General features: G+C 40.0%; 1 protein-coding gene across 8 annotated transcripts in view; it reads right to left on the reverse strand.

Moving 5' to 3' along the window:
- The window catches only part of afg2a (AAA ATPase AFG2A), a 578,508-nt gene that overhangs the window by 511,417 nt on the left and 48,415 nt on the right, over positions 1-18,676 (reverse strand). For all 8 annotated transcript variants that reach the window (XM_087980097.1, XM_087980096.1, XM_087980093.1 and 5 more), the window contains one exon: positions 17,480-17,735. In XM_087980097.1, coding sequence (XP_087836223.1) covers positions 17,480-17,735 — 256 coding nt within the window. The remainder of the gene's footprint in view (positions 1-17,479; positions 17,736-18,676) is intronic.

An 18,676-nucleotide genomic window follows, 5' to 3' on the forward strand; every position in this document is an offset into this window, starting at 1 on the left:
GACAGCAATTCTGACTCAGGTTTTGGGCTAACATTTATTTTTTTGGGGGTGATGCAGTTGTTGACTGGAGAACGCTGTTCCATCTCGGCCCTATTTGTGACAGTGTGAAATGACTGTCTTCTGACATATTTGATCTTGCTGTGCTGGTTAAGTGTAACACACAGACCTGGGCACAATTTCATCCCACCTGGCTAAGACAGGGCATGCTCTTTGTACTGGGCACTGCTGCCAATGGCGGAGGTTAACCCCAGTATCAACAGAAACCCCAACCTGGAGAGGAATTAATTGAAGCGATGTCCAAGGGGGTCAACTCTATGTATGATTTTGGTCGCCTTGCTATAGGAAAGATGTTATTAAACTGGTAAGGGGGCAAAAAAGATTTACAAGGATGTTACCAAGACAGGAAGGCTTGAGTTATAAGGAGAGGCTGGGACATTTTATTTTAATCCCCTGGAGTGTAGAAGGCTGAGGGGTGACTTTATAGAGGTTTATAAAATCATGAGGGGCATGAATAAGTGAATAGCCAAGTTCTTTTCCCCAAGATGCAGGAATCGAATAACAATTGGCATATTTACAAATGGCTTCCTCACCTTCTTAGTCAAATTATTGCTGAACTGTATGTGGTGATTTTCCAAGAATTGAGCAGAAGTATACCTTGCAAAAAAAAATGCACGGGGTTCAAATTACAGTTGACTTTGAAATAACACACCCCTCACTGGACACTCTAGCCTAAAAAAAGCTAATATAAGACTTAAATCCAATTTTTGAACACAATCTTCATGGGCTACTATTCTAGTTATGAAAGATCCAAAATCTCACATGTTAATTTGAGTCAATTATCATAAATCCAAGTTTTAAAAAAAGCTATAGATCCCAGATTCCCCTACAGCAAATACTAACACATTATTCCCTATAAAGAAAGAAAGAAAGAGTCAGAGTCAGAGTCATAGAGATGTACAGCACGGAAACAGACCCTTCAATACAACTCGTCCATGCCGACCAGATATCCCAACCCAATCTAGTCCCACCTGGCCCAAATCCCTCCAAACCATTCCTATTCATATACCCATCCAGATGCCTTCTAAATGTTGCAACTGTTCCAGCCTCCACCACTGCCTCTGGCAGCTCATTCCATACACGTACAACACTCTGCGTGAAAAAGTTGCCCCTTAGGTCTCTTTTATATCTTTTCCCTCTCACCCTAAACCTATGCCCTCTAGTTCTGGACTCCTCATCCCAGGGAAAAGATTTTGTCTATTTATCCTATCCATGCCCCTCATGATTTTATAAACCTCTATAAGGTCACCCCTCAGCCTCCAGCACTCCAGGTAAAACAGTCCCAGCCTATTCAATCATTCCCTATAGCTCAAATCCTCCAACCCTGGCAACATTCTTGTAAATCATTTTTGAACCCTTTCAAGTTTCACAACATCTTTCCGACAGAAAGGAAACCAGAATTGCACGCAATATTCCAACAGTGGCCTAACCAATGTCCTGTACAGCCACAACATGACCTCCCAACTCCTGTACTCAATACTCTGACCAATAAAGGAAAGCATACCAAACGCCTTCTTCACTATCCTATCTACCTGCCACTCCACTTTCAAGGAGCTATGAACCAGCACTCCAAGGTCTCTTTGTTCAGCAACACTCCCTAGGACCTTACCATTAAGTGTATAAGTCCTACTAAGACTTGCTTTTCCAAAATGCAGCATCTCATATTTATTGAAATTAAACTTCATCTGCCACTTCTCAGCCCATTAGCCCATCTGATCAAGATCCCGTTGTAATCTGAGGTAACGTTCTTCGCTGTCCACCACACCTCCAACATGGGTGTCATCTGCAAACTATACCTCTTATACTCACATCCAAATAATTTATATAAATGATGAAAATAGTGGACCCAGCACCAATCCTTGTGGCACTCCTGGTCACAGGCCTCCAATCTGAAAAACAACCCTCCACCACCATCCTCTGTCTTCCACCTTTAAGCCGATTCTGCATCCAAATGGAGAGTTCTTCCTGTATTCCGTGAGATTTAACTTTGCTAACCAGTCTCCCATGTGGAACCTTGTCAAATGCCTTACTGAAGTCCATATAGATCACATCTACCATTCTGCTCTCATCAATCATCTTTGTCACTATTTCAAAAAACTCAATCAAGTTTGTGAGACATGATTTCCCACACACAAAGCCATGTTGACGATCCATAATTAGCCCTTGCCTTTCCAAATACATGTACATCCTGTCCCTCTGGATTCCCTCCAACAACTTGCCCACCACTGACGTCACACTCACTGGTCTATAGTTCCCTGGCTTGTCCTTAACACCTTTCCTAAACTGTGGCACCACGTTAGCCAACCTCCAGTCTTCAGGCACCTCAGCTGTGACTATCGATGATACAAATATCTCAGTAAGGGGCCCAGCAATCATTTACCTAGTTTCCCACAGAGTTCGAGGGTGTATCCACCTTTATGTGTTTCAAGACATTCAGCACTTCCTCCTCTGTAATATGGACACTTTTCAAGATGTCACCATCTACTTGCCCACATTCTATATCTTCCCTGTCCTTTTCCACAGTAAATACTGATACAAAATACTAATTTAGTATCTCCCCCATCTTCTGCTGTTCCATACAAAGGCCGCCTTGCTGATCTTGGAGGGGCCCTATTCTCTCCTTAGTTACCCTTTTGTCCTTAAGGAATTTGTAAAAACCCTTTGGCTATTCCTTAACTCTATTTGCCAAAGCTATCTCATGTCCCCTTTTTGCCCTCCTGATTTCCCTCTGAAGTATACTCCTCTTGCCTTTTATACTCTTCTAAGGATTCACTTGATCATTCCTGTCTATACCTGACATATGCTTCCTTCTTTTTCTTAACCAAACCCTCAATTTCTTTAGTCATCCAGCATTCCCTATTACTACCAGCCTTTCCTTTCACCCTAACAGGAATATGCTTTCTCTGGACTCTCGTTATCTCATTTCTGAAGGCTTCCCATTTTCTAGCCGCACCTTTACCTGCGAACATCTGCCCCCAATCAGCCTTTGAAAGTTATTGCCTAATACTGTCAAAATTGGCCTTCCTACCAATTTAGAACATTTAGGTCTGATCTATCCTTTTCCATCACTATTTTAAGACTAATAGAATTATGGTCGCTAGCCACAAAATGGCCCCTCTTTGACAACTCAGTCACCTGCCCTGCCTTATTTCCAAAGTTTTGCACCTTCTCTAATAGGTACATCCACATACTGAATCAGAAAATTTTCTCGTACACACGAAACAAATTCCTCTCCATCCCTTAACACTATGGCAATCCCAGTCTATGTTTGGAAAGTTAAAATCCCTGACCATAACAACCCTATTATTCTTACAGATAATTGAGATCTCCTTACAAATTTGTTTCTCAATTTCCCTCTGACTATTAAGGGGTCTACAATACAATCTCAATCAGATGGTCATCCTTTTCCTATTTCTCAGTTCCACCCAAATAAATTCCCTGGATGTATTTCCAGGAATATCCTCCCTCAGTACAGCAATAATGCTAGTGCTCATCAAAAATGCCACTCCCCTTCCTCTCTTGCCTTCCTTTCTTATCCTTCCTGTAGCATTTGTATCCTGGAACATTAAGCTACCAGTCCTGTCCATCCCTGAGCCACGTTTCTGTAATTGCTATGATATCCCAATCCCATGTTCCTAACCATGCCCTGAGTTTATCTGCCTTCCCTGTTCAGCCTCTTGTATTGAAATAAATGCAGTTTAATTTATCAGTCCTACATTGTTCTCTGCTTTGTCCCTGCCTGCCCTGACTGTCTAACTCACCTTTGTTCTGAACTGTACCAGTCTCAGATTGATCTCTTTCCTCACTATCTCCCTGGGTCCCAACCCCCAGCTTACTAGTTTAAATCCTCCCGAGCAGCTCTAGCACATCTCCCTGCCAGTATATTAGTCTGCTTCCAATTTAGGTGCAATCCGTCCTTCTTGTACAGGTCATTTCTACCTCAAAACAGCTTCCAATGATCCAAAAATGTGAATCCTTCTCCCGTACTTCTGTAATCTCCCTTCAGAATCTCAACCTTTTCCCTTCCTATGTTGTTGGTTCCAACTTGTACAATGACGTCCTGCAAGCTTCTCTCCCCCATGAGAACATTCTGCACCCTCTCGGAGACATCCATTGATCCCGGCACCAGGGTAGTATCACACCATTCTGATTTTTCGCTGCTGGCCACAGAAACATCTGTCTGCACCTCAGTCTAGAAAGTCCCCTAACACAATCGATCGCTTGGAACCTGACGTACCTCTCATTACATTAGACCCAGTCTCAATACCAGAAACTTGGCTGTTCATGCTACATTCTCCTGATAATCCATCACCCTCTACATTTTCCAAAACAGCATACTTGTTTGTAATGGGGATAGCCACAGAAGACACCTGCACTTCCTGCCTACTTCTCTTACCTTTCCCAGAGTTAACCCATCTATGTGACTGTATCTGAGACGTTTCCCCCCTCGTATAACTGCCATCCATCACACCCCGTTGGTCTTGTAAATTCTTCATTGCCTCTAACCGCCTCTCCAACCGATCCATTCAATATGGTAGGATTCGCAACCAATGACATTTATTGCAGATATAATCCTCAGTAACCCTTAAACTCCCCCTAAACTCCCACATCCAAAAAGAAGAGCATATCATTTTACCAAGGGCCATTTTTGCTTCTTTCAATATACAACCCAGAAAATAGCACTGTCTTACAAAACACTGCTCCAGGTTAAATTAATACTTATGGCTTACATTTTAATTTTAATCAAGAGACATAGCTCAGTAAAACATATAATCAAGAAATAACCCACTCTACTCACCAATGCAGACTTTCTTTAAGGCTGCACTTAAAATCCATTTATCTGCTTCTGTGCTGTGACCTCAACCAGACAGGTTCCTCCAAGATCAGTTGTGAAATTCACTGTTTTCAAATTTTCCCAGACGCACTCCGATGTCCAGCAATACATGAATTCAACAGCAAAGGCAGTAACTGCTAACTCTGTCAGTTAGCAATGTGAGTTTCTTTCCCTCTCTCTTGCTGTCTTGCACTGACCACACCATATGCTTTCTTTGTCTGTTCCTCTCCCTTTTAAAATTGCTGTTGTTTTGATTTTTTTTCTCCAAAGTTCCAAAACAATGCAATAGCATATAAAACAGTAATTGCTGCTCCTGGAATTCAAGGAAATCACCACCAATACTTAAAATACCTCAAAAAAAAAGAGCAGCTGGTATAGCCAGAACTCAGACTCTTCAGCATATTCCACAGATATGATTGACTTTACTGCAACACCATACAGTCAATCCCAGACTAAAGAGAGCACAGCTTGTGATCTGTTTTTTAACTACTATATTTCGTGATAGTGGTCAAAAATCAAAAGAGTCAAAACTGGGTCTGTTGCATAGTGTGTACACAGAAAGCATAAACTGGGGCATATTACAATAATTATATATGACTGCAGTAGTCAATTATTTCAGAGACAGAATGGCTTCTACAGTTCAGTTGTAACAGGAATACAGAGAGGTGGAGGGACACTATCATAATTTGAATCATGGAGATTTGAAAATTGGTTCATATCCTGAAGATCACTTTCAAAACATTTCCCTGGGAGGCTAAAAGATTATCCATAGCCTAAGATCGGTTAGATTGAACATGATTTGTGAGTATAGAAGATTTAATGAATGTCATGTCCTGTCCCTCATCTCATGCTGTTTTTTGCAATGTTATCTATTGTATTATCAAAATGAAGTGAAATCAAAATCTTCCTAAAAGTAAAATACCTTAAGTTTGGGACATCTCAAATTTATGAAAGGCACGACACAAACGCAACAGCAAATTAACTATGTTTGAAGCGATGCAAGGACACAGTGTCAGGCAAACTCAGCAGGCCTGCCAGCATCTGCAGACAGAAAGCTATGCTTTGAGCCCAACATGACTCTTCTTCAGAATTTGAGATAGATTGAAAAGTAATGGGAAAACTAAATAAAAGAGGGGGTCAAAGACTGGTTAGAAATTGAGGGAGTCAACAGGTCTCTCAGAGCAAAAGACAAAAAGAGAGTGGCAACAGTTTCAAATACATGTGGTTCTTCTACAACACAATGGTTGCATTCTTCTTCAACACCTTATTATAGAAAAATCGTGGTTTAGAAACAGCGCTTAAAGTGTTGGCGCTGTAACCACGTTACAGCCAACACGTTTTAAAAGTTTGCGCTTGAGAAACAATGTCCCCAATTTGTTAATTGCATTATAGTGAATTCACATTAACAACGTGCGCGTTACAACACGGTCCAACTCATCCATGCCAACCAGATATCCCAACCTAATCTAATCCCACTTGCCAGGACCTGACCCATATCCCTCCAAACTCTTCCTATTCATATACCCATCCATATGCCTTTTAAATGCCGCAATTGTTTCAAACTCCACCACTTCCTCTGGCAGCTCATTGCATACACACACCACTGTGTGTGTGAAAAAGTTGCCCCTTAGAACTCTTCTATATCTTTCCCCTCTCACCCTAAACCTATGCTCTCTAGTTCTGGATTTCCCCCACCCCACAGATAGGGTCTATTTACACTATCCATGCCCCTCATGATTTTATAAACCTCTAATAAGGTCACCCCTCAGTCTCCAACACTCCAGGCAAAGCAGCTCCAGCCTATTCAGCCTCTCCCTATAGCTCAAATCCTCCAACCCTGGCAACATCCTTGGAAATCTTTTCTGAACCCTTTCAAGTTTCACAACATCCTTCTGATAGGAGGGTGACCAGAATTGCACGCAATATTCCAAAAGTGCCCGAACCAACACCTGTACAGCCGCAACAGGACTTCCCAACTCCTGTACTCAATACTCTGACCAGTAAAGGAAAGCCTTCTTCACTATCCTATCTACCTGCGACTCCACTTCAAGGAGCTATTAACCTGCACTCCAAGATCTCTTTGTTCAGCAACACTCCAGAGGACCTTACCATTAAGTGTATAAGTCCTGCTAAGATTTGCTTTCCCAAAATGAAGCACCGCGCATCTATCTAAATTAATTTCCATCTGCCACTGTTAACCCCTTGGCCCACCTGATCTTGATCTCTGAGGTTGTACTCTGAGGTAACCTGCTTCGCTGTCCACTACACCTCCAATTTTGATGTCATCTGCAACTTACTAACTATACCTCCTACGTTCACATCCAAATCATTTAGATAAATGACAAAAGGTAGTGGACCCAGCACCAATCTTTGTGGCACACCACTGGTCACAGGCCTCCAGTCTGAAAAACAATCCTCCACCACCACAATCTGTTCTACCCTTGAGCCAGTTCTGCATCCAAAATGACTAGTTCTCCCTGCATTCCGTGAGATCTAACCTTGCTAATCAGTCTCCCATGGGGAACCTTGTCAAACACCTTACTGAAGTCCATATAGATCACGTCCACCGTTCTGCCCTCATCAATTCACTTTGTTACTTCTTCAAAAATCTCAATCGAGAGACATGACCTCCCATGTACAAAGCCATGTTGACTATCCCTAAGCAGTCCTTGCCTTTCCAAATACGGGTACATCCTGTCCCTCTGGATTCCCTCCAACAACTTGCCCACCACTGACATCAGGCTCACCAGTCCATAGTTCCTGGCTTGTCCTTATCACCATTCTTAAATAGTGGCAGCATGTTAGTCAACCTCTAGTCTTCCAGCATCTCACTTGTGACTATCAATGATATAAATCACTTACCTAGTTTCCCACAGAGTTCCAGGGTACACCTGATCAGGTCCTGGGAATGTATCTACCTTCATGCAATTCAAGACATCCAGCATTTCCTCCTCTGTAATATGGACATTTTTCAAGATGTCATCATCGACTTCCCCACATTCTTTCTTTTCCATGTCCTTCTCCACAGAAAACACTGATCCAAAATACTTGTTTAGTATCTCCCCCATCTTCTGCTGCTCCATTCAAAGGCTGTCGTGCTGATCTTTGAAGGGCCGTAATCTCTCCCTAGTTACTCGTTTGTCCTTAAAGCATTTGTAAAAACTCCTTGGATTCTCCTTAAACCTATTTACGACCTTTGGGTGTTAAAGCAGCATGAAGGGTCAGCACTGGTTGAAAGCAGAAATAAGATATATACATGGAGTGGAAGGTTTCAAAATAAATAAAGAAAACTATATCAAACCAGAGGATAGAATTCATAGTCTGAAGCTTTTGAACTCATTGCTAACTCCAAAAAGTTGTACATTTCCCCCTTGGAAAATGCAATGCTGTTCCTGCAGTTTGCATTGATCTTCAATGGAACACTGCAGCAGGCTTAGAATAGAAATATGAGCATAAGAGCAAGATAATACACTGAAATAGCAACCACCTCCAGTATAACCCCACCAAACAGTTATCCTCCATTACCCTGAAAACAACCAATGCTGGAGTCCATAGCTCATCCATAACTCATCGATAGCTATTAGCACATCTCATCCTCTGCATAAAAAGTTTCACTTTTAGAGTCATAGAGATACACAGCATGAAAACAGACCCTTCGGTCCAACCCGTCCATGCCGACCACATATCCCAACCCAATCTAGTCCCACCTGTCAGCACCCGGCCTATATCCCTCCAAACCCTTCCTATTCATATACCCATCCAAATGCCTTTTAAATGTTGCAATTATACCAGCCTTTGGCAGCTCATGCCATACACGTATCACCCTCTGTGTGAAAATGTTGCCCTGCAGGTCTCTTTTATATCCTTCTCCTCTCACCCTAAACCTATGCCTGCTAGTTCTGGATTCCCCGACGCCAGGGAAAAGACTTTGCCTATTTACCCTATCCATGCCCCTCATAATTTTATAAACCTTTATAAGGTCGCCCCTCAGCCTCCGACGCTCCAAGGAAAACAGCCCCAGTCTGTTCAGCCTCTCCCTACAGCTCAAATCCTCCAACCATGGCAACATCTTTGCAAATCTTTTCTGAACCCTTTCAAGTTTCACAACATCTTTCCAATAGGAAGGAGACCAGAATTGCACGCAATATTCCAACAGTAGCCTAACCAATGTCCTGTACAGCCACAACGGAACCTTCCCCTCTCATCTTAAACCTAGTTTTGGACACCCCACCCCAATGAAAAGATCTTGTCTATTTACCCTATCCATGCCACTCATGATATTATAAACCTCTATTAGGTCACCTTGCAGCCTCTGACACTTCAAAGAAAATAGCCCCAGCCTATTCAATCCCTCCCTATAGTTCAAACCCTTCAACCTTGGCAATGTTTTTATAAAACTTTCCTGAACTCTTTCAAATTTCACAACATCATTCCTATAGCGGAAAGACCAGACTTGAATGCAATATTGTAAAAGTGGCCTAACCAATATCTTGTACACTTACTAACCATACCTCCTATACTCACACCCACATCATTTATACAAATGAGAAAAAGCAGAGGACTTCACACTGATTCTTGTTGCACACTGCTGGTCACAGGCCTCCAATCTGAAAAGCAACTCCCCACCGCCACCTGGGTCTCCTCCCTTTGAACCATTTTTAAAATTCAAATGGCTAGTTCTCCCTCGGTTATTAAAAAGCATTCAAGTGTTTGATCAGCCCTAAATGTATTGTATGGTGGGACAGGCTCAATGGCCTATTCATATCTTCAGCATCCACAGCATTTCACCTTTATTTTCGAAGGTAAAATCGCTACTGTATTGCAAAAACATAGCATCTAATTAGCAAAACAGTAAACACCTGCAAACAGCAATAGATCAAGATCAGGTAATTGTTTTACTTTTTGATATTGATTGAGGGACAAATATTGGCTGGGACAGCAGGGAGGATTTTCCTCCTCTTCAAAATAGTTCTACTGACAGCACACAGATAGGATGATTTTAACATTTCATCCAGAAGTCATATGATGTGGAGGTGCCAGTGTTGTAGTTGAGTTGACAAGGGTGGTGCCAAGGACTCAGGAATTGTAAATGTTACATGCCTGTTCAAAAAAGTCACACAACACTAAGTTACAGTCCAACAGGTTTATTTGAAATCACAAACTTTTGGAGCATTGCCCCTCCGTTAAGTGAAGTGAAGTGAAGAGAGCACCCAGGCACATATTTTATAATCAGAGAAATCAAAAGATCATAAAAATGGTGCGAGTGGAGTGTCAACAGGCCAAACAATAAACCTCTGCAAGTGTCAGATGGTGTGAGTCAAGTGTCAACAACTGAATAACAAGCGAAGGGATGATTTATAATCCGATTAATTGAGGCAGAGACTTAATTACAAAAATTTAAAAATAAGGTGGTGCTAGAGACAGAGCAAATGACTGGAATAACTTGCTAAGTATAAGAGTCGCATGCCGGTGTTCAACCCTGGTATCATGTGACTTTTGACCTTTTCTTCGTATGGCATTGGAAAGTCAGCCTAGTGTGATTAAATCTCGGACATGGAACATAAACTACAACCTCTGGATGGTTATATGAATAGGAAGGGTTTAGAGGGACAAGTGTTAAATGCTGGCAAATAGAATTAGATTAATTCAGGATACCTGGTATGCATAGACGAGTTGGACCAAAGGATCTGTTTCTCTGCTGTACATCTCTATGACTCTATAACTACCTACTTAACCACCAGTTTGATACTTTTGAGCGAGAAAGTTCAAAGTCCATTCTAGAGACATGAAGAACTAAAATTTGAACTCAAACTCCTAAAGCAGAATGGCGACAGTGTTACCTTTTTTAAAAAAATAATTTTTGTCTTACAACTGAGACTATACCCACTAGTACAACATACAAACACTACTCTATATAACTTAATTTATAACAAATAAAGTAACTCCAGCTTCCTATGCAGTAGTCTCAAATAGACATTAGATTAGATTAGATTACATACAGTGTGGAAACAGGCCCTTCGGCCCAACAAGTTCATACCGACCCGCTGAAGCACACCCACCCAGACCCATTCCCCTGCATTTACCCCTGCACCTAACACTACGGACAACTTAGCATAGCCAATTCACCTAACTTGCACATTTTTTTTTGGACTGTGGGAGGAAACCGGAGGACCCGGAAGAAACCCACGCAGACATGGGGAGAATGTGCAAACTCCACACAGTCACCTGGGGCGGGTAAACTAAACAACAGTCAAAGAACAATGAGCAATCTTAAAATAGGAATATGTTGAAGGTGAAATCCCATCACGGGGAAAGGTAGGTTGAAGAAAATCAGAGTTCGCTTGAGGACTATAGTGATAGAGACAAAGATAGCCAAACAAACTTAGCAGGTCTGGCAGCTCTAAAACAAGAGTGAGAGTACCTGAAACATCAACTCTATTTTCTCTCCACAGATGTTGCGGCACCTGAATTTTTTCAGTAACATCAGTTCTCATTTGTTTCAGATGTTCAGCATCTGCTGTTCTGTGTTTCATTTTATAACTTGGACCTATATATCACCTTTAACATCATAAAATGTTCCAAAGTGCTTCACAGGAGCATTAGCAAACAAAATCTGGCATCAATTCATACAAAGATATACCAGGTCAGGTGATCAACTTTTGTTCCTAGTATTAGATTTTAAGGAGCACATTCATAGAAGACAAACAGACAGAGAGCTGAAAAGATTTGATAACTGAGTTGTGGAGTCTGGGAATACAGCAGCTAAAGGCATGGCTGTTGATGTTGAAGTAATTAAAATGGTAGGTGCTTAAGTGGACAGAATTAAAGGTGTGCAAATCATTTAAAGAGTTATGGAGCTGGAGGACATTACAGAGATGGGGATAGGCGGGCCATGGAGGGATTTGAAAACAATTATGCGAGTTTTAAAATAAAAAAAACTACCTAATGAGGAGCCAGTGTAACTCAGCAACCATGTGCAGTGGATGAACTTGAATTGGCGAGTGTTAGAAACAAGCAATGGGTTTTTGAATGACTTCATGTTTATAGAGTGTAGAAGTTTATGAAATACTTAAGTCCACTTTAGTAAAGATACTTATGAGGATTCCAGTATTAGATAAGTTTGACGTGGAGTCAAGCAATGTCACAGAGATCAAATTGGATAGTCTTATTGATGGTACTGATGCGATCAGATGCTCACAGTCTGAACTGCTTTGGAGCGGAATGAAATCAATGGCTAGAAAAAAGAACTTCTCATGGGGACCAGAGGCAACAGCCTTAATCTCCTTGAAAAGTACTTGGGAGAAAATCCTGCTTATCCAATACTAGATGTCTGATCAGCTGTTTGACATTAGAGAGACAGTGAAGGAGTTGAGAGGTGTAGGACCAGGTATCATCAACATACATGTGGAAAATGACAAAGCATTTTAGATGATGTCACTTGAGTGGCACCTTGTAAGTAATAAATAGAAGATGGCCAATAATTAGATATTAGAGGACATCAGCATGCAAGAAGGGAACAAAGTCTTCACTGATCCTTCTCTGATCAGAAGATTTTTAAAAATAGATCCAGGCAAGTGCACCCCACCCATTGGAGAATTGTGAAGGCACCTATGAGAATAGTGTACAAGTTATATGAATACTAGATTTAAAAATGGAGGCAAGTGTTTTGTTTCAAAAATAAAAATCAGAGGCCTTCCAGTATAGTGATAAAATTCAGCATTGTCAGAGTGTAGGTGACTGTAAACCCCTGTGGTGTTAATGGAAAGATGTTTATATTGTTGTACTTATGTCAGATACGGTAAACATTTAAGCTTTGTTTCCAATTCAGAAGAATCTACATTTGTGCCAGTTTTTTTTTTAAGTTCCATTCCATAACTCACCAGTGTTGAGCTTAGAAGCAAATTTACTTTCTCTCCTACGAGTAGTTCAGTGAACAAGTCATCTCAGTAAAAGGGTTTAGTTAGTGAAACATCCAAACCAGGAAAGCTTGGTTAGCTGTTAGCACTGAGCAAAATTTGATGCTCAGATTTGCAGACATGTTCATTTTGACTAATGTGGAAAGGACTCAAAGAACAGCCTTTATAATTTCTTTGCAGTACAATTTCAGTCGTCAGATTAGTCGACCAATAAAGAATTGAGGTAGAGGTGTAACATCCCAGGGCCCAAATCACTGTTATGAATAGTGTTGGGAAATAGGATAAAACTTAATTTTGCTGTGCGTTTTAGAACAGTCCAACTTTTCAATATTTAAATAACTTAGTTTGATTTATCTTTGTGTGATGAACTTCTGTTTTTCAAGAAGATCTGCAACCTTGTGTGAATGTATTTCATGCAATAAACCATCACAAAAACTAGCTAAACAAAAGAAAACATAACTGTCTATCAAGCCAGGCTTCATTCTAGGATTTCACTCATGCAAAAGTACTGTCAACTGGGATCATGGCAGCTTGGAGACGAATAAAGTGTGGTCAGTCACATCAAAGCCTTCAGACATACTCATAAGGACAAAGAGGGATAGTTTATCTTTGTTAAAGTCACACAGGATATGATTTGTGGCTTTGGTAAGTGTGGGTACTGTGGCATTAATATTTTAATGTGATTTTTGTTAACACCCTTGTTCGACTATTTCTGTTGCACACAAGTCTCTTATAATGCACACACTACCCTGATTCACTGACTGCCAACAGTTTCATTTTACATGAAACCTTTTGCCATGCTGTCCAGTTACAATTCTGGGATTCAAGAAAGTATTTCGACTGTCTTCGAAAATCACACATCAATGCCCTGAACTCATGATGTGAAGAGATAATCTATTCCTCAGTCGCTCAGCTAACCCCATTTTCTACAGCTCATTGTTAAGATACAAATTTCGTTCTCAAATGAGCTAACCATGTCTATGATCATTCCAGTAGATGGCAGTCTACTACACAATATCACAGTTATACAAAAAGTTAAGATTCCATTCTCCAGCATTAACACCACCGATTATCTCATGATTTTGAAAATGATGCTCACTGTAATCAAATGCTGGTATTAAACACTCACAGTTAAGGTGCATCCTCAGAGTAAGGCTCCTTTGCCTCTATTCCAACAATGCACTCTGTCTTAGCCACAGAAGTACCTTTTGCACAAAATACATGCACTTTTCCGTACCAGCCATCATTTGACTTCAAAGTGATCGTCAATGATCATGGCAACTTGTGTTAAACTTACAGCAATTTGGGCGATTTGAACAGAAATGAGAATATTCAAATGCATTTTGCACAACACAGCAAACAAAGGAGACTATTATTCCATTAGTCTGGGTTGGATTCTATTCTGAGTTCAAGGTGAAAGCCAGTGGTTAACCTAATACACCACCTTGTCTCCATAAATTGTCCTTTCCTAATGAGCTCCTTTTGGAACTCTTTATCACTCACATCACAAGTCTGGGGCAAATTCCTAGTCACCACCAGGAAATCATTTTGGGATGGAATAAAAATGAAATATAAAGAGTTGTACATAAAGATCAAACAGTTTTATTCTGAGCTTCAAACTGAGCATGGAAAGAAGGTGAACTCCTTCAGCTCTCAGCAGTGAGACATTCACCACTATGAAGAATAAATAATTAACTTTATCATAGAAGATCTTGTTGTGCTCAGAACAATGCATCAGATAAAACGCAAATTATGCTTCACATGACTTGTCATCTCCACTGAACCAGTCTGTAAATCAAAGTACACAGAAATGAACAAAATTAAAAAAGTCCTGTATGAGTCTAAGAAGTCTTTGCTGACAATATGGGGAATACCGATGCCATTAGTGCATTCATCTCCAAAACACTGCATGCATAGTAATGGTTTACACTAACCAGGGACAAAAATCAATGTCATCTGCTTTCAGCTGTAGAATAGATAAAAACTTATATCAATGCAGATAGGTCTGACTTTCACCAACAGTGTTGGTGTCAGAAGCCACAAACAGCTCATTTGACTCTATTAAACATCAGAATGACACCACTCAATTACCTTTCTGCACAGCAATGCTGAATAAAAAGAGAGCGTAACACATTTTTACAGCAAAGGGTACTAATAAACACCTTGCTACTCCACTTGTCCTGCCCAATGCCCAATTATAACATACAGGAACAATAAAGTTGCAAACAAGTAAAAGTGTTCAGGCACCATTTGCCAAAATAGGCTGTCAGCATTTTGTACAATGCTAATCCAGTCAAAATGCCTGCTTGTAGCTCACAATAGTTGTATATTGACTTCTATGGAGAGGTAGTCTTGGAAGCAATCATGTTAGCAATTCCATTTCATATATGTTGTTTTATATTTCACAGTTGGTTCAGTCTTAGTATTGCATCTCAATAAATATACCTGTACTAAATTACTCTAAAAGAATGGCTGCATTAAAAATATAACTGAGCTTATCTGGATCATCCACTGGGGAAACATTATGAAATTGAACTCATTATACAGAGTCACTGAAAGCGAGAAACTGTTTCCGCTCGTTGGTGAGGCTGGGATTGGGGAATATACTCAAAAAATTAAAGTCAAACATTCAGAACTGTTCACTTTACATCTATGGTTAACAAAAACATTGGTCAGAGATACTAAAGAGATATTGGCAGAGACAAAATCTATAAGGTTATGTCAGAAAATCAGTCATAATCTCAGTGAATGGCAGAACAATCTTAAAGGATTAAATAGTCCAGAGCAGTGATAGTAATAATTGGTACTTAAATCCAAGAGCTCAGCAGGGATTTTGTTTTAAATAAACCAGATTTTCTGCTCCTCGCCTTTACCAGTGACATTTGCTGGCAGCACCTTCATGTGTAGTTTTTAATTAGAGGAGCATCAAACTAATTCACTAATATGCTAATGACAAAACAGCCAGCCAACACTAACCATTTATGCTCAAATGTGGAAAATAGCTATTGGGCAGAATTCTAGCCAGATATTCCAGGCAAGGAGGGGGAGAAAATTCATGCCATAAGATGCATTTCACCAGGTCGTTTTGTTGTTTGGTTTGTAGGTGTACCGAGTATGGTTATGGACAGTCCTATTAACCTAATATTAAAATAGAGATTTTTTAAAAACAATTCCTCCAGTATATTTTAAATTTTCTATCAATTAGTAACTGCAGAATATAATCATAATCCAAAATAATCCAAATATTGAAGTATAACAACTAATGGTAAAATTTTAGAACAATGAGAGAAGAGTCAAATAATCTAATTCACTATCATTTGCGTTCTTATATCTTCAATGGGAAGACTTCCATGCTTTGTTTACACAGATTTTACCAGCTGAAGAAACCAATGAACCACCTAATCTGCATCAACCACAAGGATACCACAGGTAACAAGTATTTTCAAGAGAAAAAATTCAAGTTCAGTTCTCTACACTGCAACAGTGGGGAGATGTAGAGAATCAATTCACCAAGCTATACGACTAATGACCCTAATCACACCATAATAGGTAGATGCTCAGCAGAAGTCATGCTTTGTACACAGTGAAACAAACAAAAATTTTAGAGATGATCATGGATCACTGTCACACACTCAAGGCAGCGCTTATGCCCGAAATGTCAACTCTCCTGCTCCTCGGATGCTGCCTGACCTGTTGTACTTTTCCAGCAACACATTTTTTGACTCAAGGCAGCAGCTAAGAACAGATGATCCACTCTTTCCTTTAAGAAAAAAGGAATTACTATCCTAAGAAATAATCTATTTCCACAGAAATCATTGATTTTTATTTAAAAATAAAGCAAATTTTTAAAAAACTTTTCCACTGCAGTAGATGTCATTAAAAATGCTGCAGTTTCAGTAACTGTTCTCTGTCCTCAGCTGATATGGAAGTTGAGGAAAATGTACTTGAAAATTGTGTCTTAAAAATTCACCCAGACGTCAACTTCAATGCCTTTTCCTTTAGTTTAACGTCAACAAAAACACCTCTGGGCAACTCGTTCTTTCAGCACTACGATTTTAAGTAGAATAAAACTGGACCATTAAGTTCTCTCTGACATTATTACTTGCACTTTCTTCTGTTACTTTCAATTCTAATGCCAACTGTAGATAAGTATAGGTGTATTACACATCTTTTCTCAATAATAAATCGGTAAATGGCATTTCAACACATTTCTTACACTTAAATGTGTGGTGTTCTACACTTGGTGCTGACTGCTAGACATTATAAAAGTGACAAGAATGAACTGACTATCCCTGTGATTCACACCACCAACACCTCACTGTCCGCAAACTCTGTGGACAGATTTACATGAGATCATGACTTGTATTTGCAAAAAGGCATGTGAAAATCAATGCTCTACCATGTTGTGTTGAAGATACTGGATGCCACACAAGCGCTCCCACTGCCTAAAACTTGTAACATAACATACAAGAAATAACATTTCAATGCAAAGGATTTATTTCTATCTCATAAAGTAAGTGTGGCTTGCTTTGTTTCACTTAAGCAGATCACATTCTCAAACAGCACTGATTAATATGTGGGTCACTTATAGTTTTGTTCTTCTACCCTATTTTCACCACAAGATGGTGCAAAAACAAAAACCAAACCATAAAAACAAGTCCACCTTGATTACCTGCTTCTTTACAAACTGCTGCCAGATCTGCTCCAACATACCCGTGAGCCCCATCTGCAAGCTGTGTCAGTTCAACCTCAGTCAACAAAGTGGGAACATTCTTCAGGAACTTTCTTAAGATATCTGCACGATCTTCAGCATTAGGAATACCGATCTCTATTTCCTTGTCAAATCGTCCAGGTCTCCGAAGTGCTGGATCCAAGGCGTGAGGACGATTTGTTGCACCAAGAACAAGAAGCTGTCCTTCACTTCCCTCCTAACAAGAAAAAAGAAATTACAATTCATCAGTATATATTTCACTATAGTTGTTTGGCTTTAGGCTCCAGCCCAGCACTCCAGATTTTAAAAAAGCAAAATCCTCAAAATTCAAACTTTGGAAGATAACTGCTAGCATTTCATTGCTGCAGAACTTCAGAGTGTAATTTGTTTATCTCTACCCAATAAACACCCTGACAATACAAGACCACATAAATATATATATCTACAGTAGAAGTTAATCGTATTTATTCGAGGAACTACATGTCACGTTTGATTACAATGGTAATTAACTATTTTAACTGGGATCAAAATAAATTATTCCAAACAATGTTTATACTTTGATTCCACAATGAAGAAACTAGAAATGGTTAATCTATTAATGGGTACGAAAGAAAATCAGAACTCACTTTGCATCATAATCAGAACAAATATATTTCAATAAAGAACTTGCATTAAAGACACTGCAAGAAAAGAGGTGGCAGTGGATCATACCTTCACAGAATTATCATTTATGTGTGTGAACAGAGTGCATATCACTTGCTCTCAATAATATGTGTGTCGACTATACACATCGTTATATGTCCTAACCTTGAACAGACAGCATCCTTGAACACGGGTGAGCTCCCGAAGGATTGCAGAATTGCTAATGTTGCCCCCTTGTTTAAGAGGGGTAGCAGGGATACTCCAGGTAACCATAGACCGGTTAGCCTGATGCCAGTGGTAGGGAAGCTGCTGGAGAAGATAATGAGGAATAGGATCTATTTCCATTTGGAAGAAAATGGGACTATCAGTAATGGGCAGCATGGTTTTGTGTGGGGAAGGTCATGTCTTACAAACCTAATAGAATTCTTTGAGGAGGTGACAAAAGTTGATTGATGGGGGAAGGGCTGTAGATGTCATATACATGGACTTTAGTAAGGCGTTTGATAAGGTTACCAA

The sequence above is a fragment of the Chiloscyllium plagiosum genome, unplaced genomic scaffold, assembly GCF_037043375.1.
Source record: "Chiloscyllium plagiosum isolate Xiang-an unplaced genomic scaffold, Cpla_swu_hap1 HiC_scaffold_36, whole genome shotgun sequence".
NCBI classification, from domain to species: Eukaryota; Metazoa; Chordata; class Chondrichthyes; order Orectolobiformes; family Hemiscylliidae; genus Chiloscyllium; species Chiloscyllium plagiosum.